The following is a 14,452-nucleotide window of genomic DNA, read 5'->3' on the forward strand; positions in this document are numbered from 1 at the left end:
TGTAGCAAGTTTTACATAAGTAGATTCATTTATCTGAAAGTTTCTGTGCTTATCTAAAGTAGGAGTTCTCAAACTTGTGGTTTCAAGATCCCTTTTCACCCTTAAAAATTATTAAATGCTCCAAAGGATTTTTGCCAGTATCTACCAGTATATCCCATATTAAAAATTAAAACAATTTAATTTAGTACTTTTTATTTTTTATTTAAAAAAATTTTAATGTTTATTTTTGAGACAGAGAGGGCATGAGCGAGGTGGTTGGGGGCGGGGGGGGGTGTGTGTGCTGGTGCAGAGAGGGAGGCAGAGAATCCGAAGCAGGCCCCAGGATCTGAGCTGCCAGCACAGAGCCTGACATAGGGCTTGAACTTGTGAACTGTGAGATCATGACTTGAGCTGAGGTTGGACGCTCAACCGACTGAGCCACCCAGGCTGCCCCTAATTAAATACTTTATTTTAAAATGACCTGTTAACATAATTAACATATTTTAAGAAAACTGATTATATTTTTTCACAGAGAAATTAATAAGAAAAGAGGCATTGCTTATGTGTTTGCAAATCTCTTTAATGTCTGTTTTAACAGAAGAAAGCTGGACTCTTATATGTGCTTGTGTGTTCAGTCAGTCATGATGTATTGTTTTGGTTGAAGTATATGAAGGAAATCTCCTACAGATAGGTAGTTGGAAAGAAAAGATGTCATGGGCTCTCTGAAAGAGACCTAGGGAATCCTAGTGGTCCTTAGACCATACTTTGAGAAACACAGGTCCAAAAAATGCTCACATCACCACTGATGGTAAGGTTGCACATGTTTTCAGAACCTATAGATAGAGCATGGGTGTTGGAGGCAAGCAGGCCTGCGTGCCCATCCTAACTGGACCACTTTCTGAATTGAGACCTTACTATTCCTATGCTTCATCTGTAAAATGAGGAAAATTCCATTTAACCTACAAGTTATTATGGGGTTGAGAAATAACAAATATAAAGTGATTCTGATGAGATACCCCATAAATACATAGTGTCAGGGCTTGGTGGTATTTTGCTCAGAAGGTGCCTAGGGGAAGGAGCAGGAAGGGATAAAATCAACCCAGTAAGAGCAGGTTCTGAGAATCACTAGGTAGTGATTAAGTTGAAAGTTAAAGGGAAATTAATCCATGTTAGGCTAGAGTAATAGCTTGTTTTTTTGTGAGCAAAAGTGGGCTTAGTGAACCAGCTGTAAGGCCTTACAAAAACAATACAAGTGATGGCACTAATCAGGCTGTTTGTGCCCAATGAACTGTATGTGTTCAGAAGGATTGTGCTTGGCCGATAGGGGAAGGCCTCATGGAGGAGCTGTTTCTTCAGAGTAAAAACAGGTTAGGGATGGAAGGGAGAGAAATATTCCAAGAAGACAAAATGATAAGAACAAAGATACAAGGAAGAACTGACTTATTGGACTTGAGGATAAAGAAGACCCTTATTTCATGGCAGCTATGTATTTTCTGGGCATAGTTGGAGAGAAAGTAAGAGAACTGGGTAGAACAAGATGGCAGAGTACTTTAAATATTAGCCTAAAAATATGAAATGGTGGTAATGTTCTCTTGGTATGTATAACATTTACAGTGTGCAAAGCACATTCATAAATTTTGTCCATTATCTCACACAGAGACTAATTCCTCCAGTCGCATCTGTTGTATTTATTAGTGAATACCTATTAATAGAAATATGCTTGCTCTTGGCTGCCTTCACATAGTCAGCTTTTATCTTTTGTATAGAGTTTATCATTGTTACCTTTGAGAGGCTTGGCCTGATGATATTGTCATTTCCAGAAGCAAAAGTACAGTACAGAGGTGAAGAGACCCTAAGTAGGGGTGTCTGAGTGAAGCACAAATTAACAGAGAACCTGGGAGACCCAAGAATTCAGTTAGTTCAAGGTACAGTCTCAAGGGGCGCCTGGGTGGCTCAGTCGGTTGAGCGTCTGACTTCGGCTCAGGTCATGATCTCGCGGTGTGTGAGTTCGAGCCCCGCGTCAGGCTCTGTGCTGACAGCTCAGAGCCTGGAGCCTGCTTCAGGTTCTGCGTCTCCCTCTCTCTCTGACCCTCCCCTGCTCATGCTCTGTCTCTCTCTGTCTCAAAAATAAATAAAAACATTAAAAAAATTAAAGAAAAAAGATACAGTCTCAAGACTTAGCATATTTTGGACACTGTCAAGCCCAGCCTCTCCTCAATTTAAATGTGTAAACAAGCTTTCAATCTCCAGGCTCCAAATCCAAGACAAGATTTTGATGGCTTCAGTGTAGTGCATGTGTTGTTTAATCATTAAGTTCCTTTTTTTTTACATCAAATTCTCTATGTTTAAAACAAAGCAAGCCTTCTCTAGTTGAAGAAAATACCTCCCAAGAGACCTCAAAGCTTTGCAGAATTGAATTTGAAACCCCTCATAGTAGGATGCTTTCCTGCCACCATGTGTTGAGTGGACGAGAGCCTGAAGTCAGAGGATGGGAGATGATAAACACTGAACAAAGATCAAATTTGGACGCTGCCTCGGGACACAGTATGAGTATTGCTGGTTAAGCTGGTCTTTCCATTCAGTGACTTCTGCAAATGGGAAGTCAGGGGTTTCAGAGGAGACTATAAGGATAAGTTGGAATACCCTCTACAGTAAGGTTTGAAAGTGAATAGTTCAAGTGCTAGTGCTGGGAACATTTGGTTTCAAGGTGAAGGTAATGAGAATATATCAGTGATTCTGTGACCAATCCAAACTTCCAGTCTGGAGATAAGGATTTGGGAAGCAGCTATCCATATTTATATCCATATCTATATCCAGGTGGTAAATTGAGTCCAAGTGATTATCTTCAGGTTTATAAAACCCACTACTAATAAACTTCTTAAGCAATATTATTAGTTAAACCTCTGTATTCCCTGGAGCTGATTCATCTTCTCCAAGACTATGTAAGTAACCAGAAATAATTTCGAATGGCCACTGGATCATCTTTGCAATAGTGATTTAAATGTTTTTCCCCAGCATATACTTTCTTTTACATTTTTAAATTTCTAAGTTCTAAGGCTCATGATGGCATTTCTTCTTATTAGAAATTTTTGGTTTTGGAGAATCAGAGATCTAGGTTGAGATGCAGATTTGAGAATTGTTTGGCCACTGAGTTCAAATTCAATCCATCAGCAGTATAAATTCTTATTGGATATGATGCTTACATGATTCCAGTGGCTGGAATACACAAAGATTTAGGTAATTTCTGGCAGTTATTTTATAAAAGATTGAAATGAAAAGATTGTTCATCTATCCAAGAGACTATTGGTGTCACAAGGTCAAATCCTACATAATCATTTAACCTTATATTTGAATTTGTAGCTTGAGAACAAGATGAGATGTTACAGAGAAGGAATTCTTCTGTTTCAAATCTTGAAAGAACATGAATAGCCAAAATAGATGGTTTAATATGTGGATGTGATTCGTTCTGTTTAATACGTGGGATCTACATATATTACCCAAAAAGACATTTAAATACAACTTGGTTTCTGAAATACTAGTGCTATACCAACCTGTTCAGGTCTTACTTAAGAGTTACTATTTATAAATGGAATCATAAAAGGTAGTTAAAACTAGATACTAAGTAATAAATACCTTAGACCCATATGCGTTAGCCAACATATATATATATATATATATATATATATATATATATATATATATATATATGAAATCATGTTTTCATCATGCTCTAAAGTGGACCATTTGTTATCCAAAGACTTTGAACTAGGTGACCTGAAGAGATATGGAGAGATATAAACAATTTTCATCAGTCACAGACTGCATACAAGAAACTCACTCACTTAGATCTGATTCATCCAGTCTAAGTGAGTGGCAGCAGAAATCTTCACTGCGTGGGCATTTGCCCTATAGATCTGCAACTGGCATGTTAAAAAGTAAGATTATCTCATTCTTTGCCATTTATATAATATGATATTCTTTTCCTGATCCTGGGCCCTTGTCCAGGTATCACCTCAAAAGGAATATGTTTTTATCATTTCACATTTGTCTTCTATGAATTAATTTTACTTAAAAACAAAGAAAGTATATGATGATGTCTTACATCGGCTGAATTAGTGTGTGATTTCACCATGACCAGCACAAATAACTACCAGTGAGCATTCTTGTCAAGCACCTTAACTTCCATAAGCCTGTTGGAAGAGACAAAATGAGCCCATGGAAGTCGTTAGTTAGAACTTTGCAAGGTGTTTGCAAAATCCTCTCAAGACTCTCCCTGTCCTGCCCCATCTCTTTTTTTGAGTGTGGGATGAAGGCTTTGTTTCCATTCCAGGTTTCTATATTTTTGAAAGAAAGCAACGAATAAGCTCAAGTGTTGCAGGAAATCTGTGACATTGAAATCTCAGTCTTTGCACGTGGTTTTGATGTTTCCTTTTTGAACTACAACTTGACATTGCTTCATAAGTTACATTTGCCCTTCCATTTATTTTTCCCTCAGTCTCTTTGAAAAGTTTGGCTTGGTTGTTAATATTCCACATAGATTTCTGTAGCTTTTCTTGTTTGCTTTGTTTTCATGGACTCTGTGGGGGGTAAATATTCAGCAGGTTGAATGTGAAATCAGGCACACAACTGCCGTTAGCCCTATCAGGGTTACACATCAAATTCTCCAAGCAGAGAACAGAAAAGGTATCTACCTTTTGAGCTCCCTTTGCATGAGCAGCAGGAAGATACAGAACAATGGCAGACTTGCAGCTCTTTCAAGGATGAAGGTTATAACCTTTCGTTGAAATTAATGCTTGTTGATGTTACAACTTTTTTTTTGAAAATCGACCCTTTCAGCCCCCCCTCCTATGCAACAATGCATCATCCCCATCAGTAGAAGATTTGTAAAATTGTGTTTTGCTCCTTGAAAAACATGCATTTGTTTGTAGATGGGAAAAGGAGAAAGCAATATTTATTCAAGGACCTAGAGACCTCTGCTGGTAAAGTGACTTGTTGAGTGTTTTTCTAGTTTTGTTTATTAGTAAGTAGGTAAGATAGACAGCTTAGCCTCAACACTGGTAATTTCCTTTTGAATTAAATTATAGATGATTTGAAGCCTCACTCAATGAAGATTCTGAGGTCAAATCAGACAAGAGACATGTTAAGAATATTGAGTAGCACCTTCTAATTAAATACTGATAACAATTCTAACTATTAGGTTTCTGTTGGTAGGCATTACCCTACAGAAATTGTCCTGTGAAAAGGAAACATCCCAGAATGATAGCTGTGGTTCTCTTCTGCATGAACTTTGGACTAAAGGTCTTCTACTTAAGTACATTTGCCATTACAGTTAACAATAGCATGAATTGTGCTTTAGGCGAGGCTTGGTATTTATGATGACATTTTATGGAATGTGGAATTAACATTGTCTTTATTGAGAACAAGGAGAAAAAAAGCATGATTTCAACTGAAGCATGAGAAAGGTGGCATAATTTGGGTAGCAGGAGTGGTGTAGGATGGTGGGCTATCTTGAATTCCACGGTGTTAGACTGTGGGCAAGAGATGATTTCCTATGAAAGTTTTGGTAAAAATCAGGACTCATTCAGAGATTTGGGGTTCTGGAGCCATACTCTTGTGTATAACATTGTATCAATATGAAATAAGTCAATAGTAAGCAATGATGTAGTCTAGAAGGAGAAAGAAGTCACAAAATTATCTATATAGTATGTAGGAGTGAAGTGTATTAGTTAGCGAGAGACTAAGCTGCTCTAATAGAGAGACCCAAAAATACAGTGGCTTAAAAAAAGTTTATTTCTTCCCTACATATTTCCCCCACAATCTGCTGGTGAGTCTGGGGCTACTTTGCTCTACAAGGTTATTCAAAGTCCAAGACTGATAAGTCTGCATTTTCATCCTTCGTAGCTTCTATCTCTGAGCCCAAGACTGTTGCAGTTGTCATTTTTTTTTTCCCATCAATGGTATGGGGCAATGAGATTTTGGGGCAAGTATCTTTCAGTAAACAACTTGAAAGTTGATCTCACCACTTTCACACAGGTACGCTGGGCTTGAAATTAGTCACATGGTTACCTCCAATTGCAAAGCAATCTGGGAAACATAGTGTGTATCTAGGAAAACATGCTCCCAGCCAGAAATGGTGGGGCAGTGTGGGATATTTCTCCTACAAAAATGGTAAAAAATAGCTACTTGGAGGAGAGGGACAGTTAATTTTGCCATATGGCAATGCTGCTTTTATTTTCTGCCTTTAGCAATTAAAAGACCAGCCACATGGGCTGCAAAAACAGGACATTCAGAGTTGGACATAGAGTGGGTTGCCTTCTAAAAGTACCCCTGAACTCTAACCCAGCCTTGAAATATGCATAACACCTGGAAAAATAATTTTATTACAAGCCTACTTTTTGTCCTTTGATTTCATGTGATAAAAATAGATTGAACATATACTGAATGTACATCTTTTCTTTGCTTTCTGAACTGCTGTAGCTCAACCTAATTGGATTCAAGAAATAAACGATACACATGTGGCCATTGAAGAAAATGTCTTTTGGGAATGTAAAGCAAATGGAAGGCCCAAACCTACATACAGGTGGCTAAAAAATGGTGAACCACTATTAACTCGGGTAAGCCAACTGATGATAATCATATTTTAGTATTGACTGTAATGTTTCATGTGACCTCATTGTTATGGAAACAGGAAAATGATGAGTTATTTAGAAAACAATAAGCAACCAAGTGTTAATAGCAGAAAAAGTGGAAGTGAATGCAGTTGATACATAGAAACTCCATAAATCCAGTTCTTCATCCTTGTTCAATTAAGCTTCTGTACAAAATCTTTGGTTTTCATAAATTAACATCTTTGGCTGTACAATTGGAAAGTCATGCAGAAAGTCTGGAACATGTAACTGTGCTAAGAAACAAATTTGTATGTGTTCTGTATAAGAGAGAGTAAGACCTCCCAGCATACAAATTCTCCTCTCAATGTGGTTTTGTTATTCTCTTCTGTTCGTGGAGACTTCTGGACAACAACGTGATGTCCAATAAGATCACCATCAAAACACCCATTCTGCCTCCAAACATGTAGTAATGACATATGCAAATGCAAGATTAATATTTCTGATGCAACAGAAATAGAACAAAAACTGAAAGTGATTACTGCGACTGGAGGCACTAGACTGTAGGCCTGAGGGAAGGCAGTGGTACCTGAGAGCTTGGCTTTAAAAAAGCAAAAATCCAGGGCATCTGGGTGGCTCAGTCAGTTAAGTATTGGGACTGCAGCTCAAATCATGATCTCATAGTTCGTGAGTTCGAGCCCAGCATTGGGTGAACACAAGTCCTGCTGTGGTTGAGCCCCACTTCTCTTTCTCCCTCTCTCCCCTTTCTGCCCCTCATAGGTATCTCTCTCTCTTTCTCTCTCCCTCTCTCTCTCTCTCTGGTCCTCACTAATTGGTCCCCTCTCTCTCTCAAAAAAAATAAAAAAATAAAAAAGCAAAAATCCTCTCTGGAGACAGGATACAATATCCTTGGAGTAAGGGCTTGGGGTGTGGATCTTCCCCACCTATTGCTCTCCCGTGAAAGAAGCAATCACACACAGTGGTGCAAGACAGGTGGAAAGTCTTGGGCCAGGGTTCCCACTGGCTCTGGGCTGAGAGCTGCAGTAATTTGAGTGTCCTCACAGATCAGGACCTCACAGAATCCATGAGCAGATCTGCTTCTGGGCTGGTGACCCAGGGGATGAGGTAGAACAGCGACAAAACTGCTGATGGGAATAAAAACAAACAAAGAAAAATAACTCCTTTTCACAAATAAGCCTGTAAGCCAATATTCCAAAACATTTTCAAAAAGTTATTTTTTAGAAATTTGAACCAAACAATAGAATGGTCTAACAAAGAAATAGGAATGAGTCTGTTTAGGATGCTGAAAGAGTTAAATAAAGAACTTATGTCTATGAAAATAAACAAGATATTTTGAAAAGTTAAGCAGACTGATTTTTTTTTAAGTTTATTTATTTATTTGAGAGAGAGAACACAAGTGGGGGAGAGGGAGAGAAAGAATACCAAGCAGGATCCCGGCTGACGGTGCTCCATCTGAATGCTGGGCTTGAGCTTATGAACCGTGAGTTCCTAGCCTGAGCTAAAATTAAAAGCTATATGCTTTAAAAAAAAAAAAAAAAAAAAAAAAAAAAAAAAAAAGCTATATGCTGGGGGCACCTGGGTGGCTCAGTCGGTTGAGCATTCGACTTCAGCTCAGGTCAGGATCTCATGGTTAGAGTTTGAGCCCCACATCCGGCTCCATGCTGACAGCTCAGAGCCTGGTGCCTGCTTCAGATTCTGTGTCTCCCTCTCCCTCTGCCCCTCCTCCACTTGCACTCTGTCTCCCTCTCTCTCTCTCTCTCTCTCTCAAGAATAAAAGCATTAAAAAAAATTAAAAAAATAAAAGAGCTGTATGCTTAACCACCTGAGCCACCCAGCCCCCCCCCACACAGATAGACTTTAAAAGAAGAAAATGTTAATTTTAGAAATATGTAACCACTGAAATGAAAATTCTATGCAGACTATTCATTTTGTTAGGGGGAAATGATAGGTTATAATAATGTTTAAAAAGGATTTGGAAGGTGTGATTCTCAAACATTTAACAAGTGCTAACCTATCCTGCCACTTCAAACACATTGCCTCATCTGGTATTCACAAGGAACCTTATGAGGTAAGTACTATTGCTATGCCCAATTTACAGACAAGGAACCTGCCTTGTTTGCCTGAGGTCAGAGCAGTTTGCCTAAGGTCACATCCATCTTTAGTAAGTAATAGAGCCAGGATTCAAATATTGAAGGTCTCCTTGATTCAGAACTAACCACCAAAGTTTGCCTGAATAAGGTTTTCAGAATTGGTTATATGGAAAATAAGACTTAAGGAAAAGGAGGGGGAGGGAATGTGGCCCAAAGGGAAGAAAAGTCCAAATGCTCTTTGAAAATAAATACTTCAGTAGTCACTGTCTTTCTTTGTGCTTTCTGAAAACAGACTCTGAGGCAGACATTTGTGTTCAGGAGGTATGCTGGGAAAGCTCTCAGAGCCTCACCTATGAAGGAGTCAGAGAAGCCAGACTGGGCAGAGGTTAAACAGTGGTGCAGTTCCAATATGAGCCTACAGGGGGAGCTCTGGAGCAGAAGGCCCTTCAGAGGTTCCCAAGTTAGAGGCAAAGGGCCGGGGTGGAGGGGGGGGGGGGGGGGGGGGCGGCCTTTGTACCACTGCACCAACCAGGCATTGAATTTGGGAAGTTCTTTCTGCCAAAAGCATTACCCAGAGAGAGGGACCCAGCTGTGAGCAGTCATCAAACTTAGCAGCTTAAAGAGTAAGTACCTTCGTTCTGAAAGAGCATCTGGAAAGTACTATGAGAATCTGCTATGAGAGAGGAGACATTGACATAATACAGGAATGCTCATCTAAGGGAGCAGACCCTGACAAAGAACTAGGAATGAAGCAAGGGGAGGATGGGGAGGGCCTTAATAAGAATGAGGAACAATTGTGTCCAATTTAAACTTTTCCTGTGGTATTTTCCTACTGAACTCAAATGTTCCTGAAATCTGACATTTTCCTCAGGCCCCAAGTTAAGAGGCAGGTTTTCATACTCAGATTTCCTCCACCATAGGCGGCCCAGTGAAGAGTGCCTGCTGTGAGCAACGGTGGGTCATCAGTGCACACAAAGCAGAAAGGGGACTGTTGCCCTGTCACATACTCCTCTCCTGTCCCTGGAAGAGCTCCTGCTGACTCCATGATTTTCCCAATTATAAAAGCCAAACTCAAACCACTAAAGTGTAGGTACCCAGATAACCAGCATTTTCCTCAATTTTATTTAACGTGAGGGAACATGGGTACCTAGATTTGATCAGAGCCTAATAAGGTGTCTACCCTGCTAAATCGCGACCCTGCGGCAAATAGAAAACCAGTACTTCTTTTTATCTTATATTTTTTAAATGGCAGGTTCCTGGGGAGGAGGAGATCCTTTTTGGGACTTACAAAAATTGATAATTCAAATTAGGTATCCTCAGGCTGACAAATGAGAATGGTCTTTTGTTCAGTACACTAACTCTTCTTTCTTCCAATTGGCCTCCAGAAGATGGTCCTAAGCTTAGATTATGCCACTGACATCAACCAATATTAAATATTTGTCTCTGCTTCTATAATCTATAATATATAGATTACAATTCTCTTAACCTTCAAAGTGCTGCCTCCTCATAATCTGAATGTTTTAATACTCTGAACAGTAAATATGGTTGTATTCCCTACCCTCCTCCCCACCCCACCCCACCCCCCAGTCAGCACAAAGCCTGAGAGTACAAAAGCATTTTAAATTTCAAGTTCATCTGTTTTAGAGAGGATATTAATCTGAATGGTTTCACTATTGAATCAATGAGAACTCCAGAGAGTCCTACAATTTAAATTCCATTTACCAACTGATGTACAAGGTTGTTCCATTTAGCATCTGACCTGCCACAAATTTAGTTGACAGATAAATAGATCATGTAATGTAAATTGCTTATATGATGGCTATTTTCTTCTCATTAAGCCCCTTTGATATAACATGCAACAAAATTGCCTTAAGGTCTCAGTTGAGAAGGTCATTGTTTTGTGTTCCTCTTTTCTTTCACAGGATAGAATTCAAATTGAGCAAGGAATGCTCAACATAACAGTAGTGAACCTCTCAGATGCTGGCATGTATCAGTGTGTGGCCGAGAATAAACACGGAGTTATCTTTTCCAGCGCAGAGCTTAGTGTTATAGGTGAGTACTTATCCTGGAAAGGAAAAAAAAATTTAAGTCACTAAACTAACACGTGTTTTGCTAAGCATGATGTTCAATCAAAAAAAAAAAAAAAAAAAAGGTAAATCTTGAGGCCAAAGATATTGCTCGAGGGAAAAGTAATGCATTCTCCAAGCAATACCAGGGACCATTTTCTTTTTTTTTTTTTCAGTATATGAAATTTATTGTCAAATTGGTTTCCATACAACATCCAGTGCTCATCCCAAAAGGTGCCCTCCTCTATACACATCACCCACCCTCCCCTCCCTCCCACTCCCCATCAACACTCAGTTTGTTCTCAGTTTTTAAAAGTCTCTTGTGCTTTGGCTCTCTCCCACTCTAACCTCTTTTTTTTTTCCTTCCCCTCCCCCATGGGTTTCTGTTAAGTTTCTCAGAATCCACCTAAGAGTGAAACCATATGGTATCTGTCTTTCTCTGTATGGCTTATTTCACTTAGCATCACACTCTCCAGTTCCATCCACGTTGCTACAAAGGGCCATATTTCATTCTTTCTCATTGCCACGTAGTACTCCATTGTGTATATAAACCACAATTTCTTTATCCATTCATCACTTGATGGACATTTAGGCTCTTTCCATAATTTGGCTATTGTTGAGAGTGTTGCTATAAACATTGGGGTGGGAATGCAAATTGGTGCAGCCACTCTGGAAAACAGTGTGGAGGTTCCTCAAAAAATTAAAAATAGACCTACCCTATGACCCAGCAATAGCACTGCTAGGAATTTACCCAGGGACCACTTTCTAAACCAGCCTCTACTGATGCTTCCAATGGGTAACACAGTTCCCTTGACACCCATTTTTATTCGTCTGTCAACCACTGTTCTAATTTGAGCAGTTTCTGAAATGCTGTGGAATCTTGGTATCGTATTGATTTGCTACAAAATTCAGCTTGGAAGGAAGAAGAGTTGACTTGGTTTGGGAAGGTTGCTAGGAACAGCTGGCAAAGTGCGTCTTGTTCTTCCTTATCTGAATTTATCACCGTATAGGCAAGTGGTCTGCCCCTCCAGCTACCTCTCACCATATGACCCATTTTCCCTGCTCTTCAGCTGCACTGACAGTATTTGTTCCACATCTTCACCATCCTCCCTTCCTCCAAGGGCCACTGGAGCATACTGTTCCTTATTCTTGAAATGCTTTTCCTGCCCTTCATTTCATTAGCTCCTTCCCTTCCTCCATCTTCAGGTTTCACTGTGGCTCCCTCAGAACGTCACACCTGGCCCCATGCCCAGAGCAACTTCGCCTCTTGCAGATTTTTTATTTGCCTGTTAATTGTCCTTTGTAACAGATGCCACTGTTGCATTTTACATTTGTTGTGATTTTTGTCTTTTTCTCCCGTTGCATTTTAACTTCCCCATCATGTCAAGGACCATATTTGGTTTAAATCATTATTTTAGGGGCTCCTGGGTGGCTCAGTTAAGCATCTGATCTTAACTCAGGTGGCTCAGGTCATGATCTTGCAGTTAATGAGTTGCATATTGGGCTGGGTGCTGACAGCTCAGAGCCTGGAGACTGTCTTTGGATTCTCCCTGCCCGTCTCCCACTCATGTTCTCTTTCTCTCTCTCAAAAATAAATAAACATTAAATTATTTTTTATTATTTTATTCTCAGGACTTAATGCAACAGGGAAGCACATAGTATGCACTCAGTAAATAATGCATGTAGGAATGAATGAATGTGTTAAATGATGTGTTAAATGTGTTAATCAGTTAAGAGACTGTTTTTAAAAATGAGGTATGAATTAAGTAAATATATCATTGAAAGTATAAGGGCACCTGGGTGGCTGTCGGTTGAGTGTGTGACTTTGGCTCAGGTCGTGATCTCACAGTTTGTGGGTTTGAGCCCTGTGTAGGCCTCACTGCTGTCAGCACAGAGCCTGGAGCCTGCTTTGGATCCTCTGTCCCGCTCTCTCTCTCTGCACCTCCCTTGCTTGTGCTCTCTCTCTCTGTCTCTCAAAAATAAATATGAAACATAAAAAAAATAAGACAGTATAAATTAAATGAATTGGCATACCTCTGGAAATTTAAAAAAAAATCCAGGCTATCAATTTGTATGTGTCCCATAGAAAAATCTTGGCTCTGAATTTGGGATTTATCTAAAGTACCTAAGCAGTAGTTCTTAGGGAGAGTGTAATAGAAAGATTATGAATGAGAGAAAAGCACACACTGGGAGCTGATACCATAAATTCTGATGATTTCACCAGTTTCAGAGTCCAAACTTTTTCTTCAGCAAGGTGTTGTTTGATGCCTAGCATGTTGAGCTGGCATGGGCAGTAGATGCTCTCAAGCTGAATGTACTTCTTCCCTGTGCAAGTTAACAAAGGAAGGAAAAGCTTCCATGACTGTTCTTGTCACCAAGTTCTTTAGCTTGGGCCACTATCCCATAAAAGACAGGAATATGTGAGAGTTCATGGCACTGCAGCCCATTTCAGTGAAGCCTAAGAACACTCTGCATCTGGAATAAGCATGACCTTTTTGGAAGCTGCTACCTACCTCTCACTCTCTTAACACTGGGAACAATAATTCCAGCTTCCTCCAGGACAAGTACTATAGTTTCACCCTGTGCCAGTTGGATCTGATTATTGGTAGTTTTAACTGACTCTTTTTGGAGCACAATTCAGCATGGTAGATTACTTAGGATTTTCTGCAAAAACAAAGATGTTGCCCATTAAACATTAAGCCAACTAGTTAGAAGAAGAGCTAAAACTGAGGGTGTACAGCCTAATGAATGAATTGCATTGTCCTAAGTCCCTCTCGATGAGTGCTTTCCAAATTTCAACTCTGAGAACCCCGTTACAATTTTAAAAGATTCTGTAAGTCCCTCTGTTAAAATAATAAAATTTGATAATAACAAATGACTGTACATCATGGGATATAATTATGAGGTAAGACCGAGAATAACTAGTCCTAAAAGCGGAGCTGGAAATGAAAAAGACTATCAGATTATTTTTATCTAGAGCACCTACCCATAACTGAAAACAATAGAGTGTATATGAGATGTGTGTCTGTATATCTACATATACATTTATGTATATATTCTTACGCATAGATGAAACGTAACAGTTTAAAACAACTCCTTGCACACCCTTCTCCAGACCCTGTCCCCTCCTCCCACCGGGGCTCAAGGGCTGTGAGTTGGGAATCGCTGCTCCATCTTTTGCAGAGATTTGTTTCAAATCACTTCCAACTGGAACTAATTCCAAATGAATTCTTGATCTGAGTCCTTTCTTAAGACTTTCTTACGAGCCCTGAGGTCAGCAAGCTAGAGCAGTGAAGATAAGAGGAAAATGCCTGAGAAATTATTTAACCATTCTGATCTCAACCATGTTGAATATGAGAACAATAAGGCATGTCAGGAAATGAAACAGGCCAAACAGTGGTAAAAATAGTAAAGGCTTCCAGGAATTCAGGAAAGAGAGTTTGGCTGATGCACTGGGATGGTCAGCTGAGCCTTGAACAGTGATTTATATTTGGACAGACAGAAAAGAGGACAAGGAATATTCCAGATCAGAGTGAAATGGCCTTAACAAAGGCTCAAAGTTATAAAACATCTGGATGGTTTCTTACACATACAGAACCCTGGAATGTTTTCGAAAATTTTGACTCAAATACATAAAGTATATGGGCAAAGTTTTAGATAGATGGAAAACTTAATTAAGGACCAATTTTAG

General features: G+C 39.5%; 1 protein-coding gene across 6 annotated transcripts in view; it reads left to right on the top strand.

Annotated features, from left to right (window-relative positions):
- The window catches only part of CNTN4 (contactin 4), an 893,176-nt gene that overhangs the window by 736,643 nt on the left and 142,081 nt on the right, over positions 1-14,452 (top strand). For all 6 annotated transcript variants that reach the window (XM_042979430.1, XM_042979433.1, XM_042979434.1 and 3 more), the window contains 2 exons: positions 6,457-6,593; positions 10,618-10,747. In XM_042979430.1, the coding sequence (XP_042835364.1) occupies positions 6,457-6,593; positions 10,618-10,747 (267 nt within the window). The remainder of the gene's footprint in view (positions 1-6,456; positions 6,594-10,617; positions 10,748-14,452) is intronic.

Source organism: Panthera tigris, chromosome A2 (genome assembly GCF_018350195.1).
Source record: "Panthera tigris isolate Pti1 chromosome A2, P.tigris_Pti1_mat1.1, whole genome shotgun sequence".
Taxonomy (NCBI): Eukaryota; Metazoa; Chordata; class Mammalia; order Carnivora; family Felidae; genus Panthera; species Panthera tigris.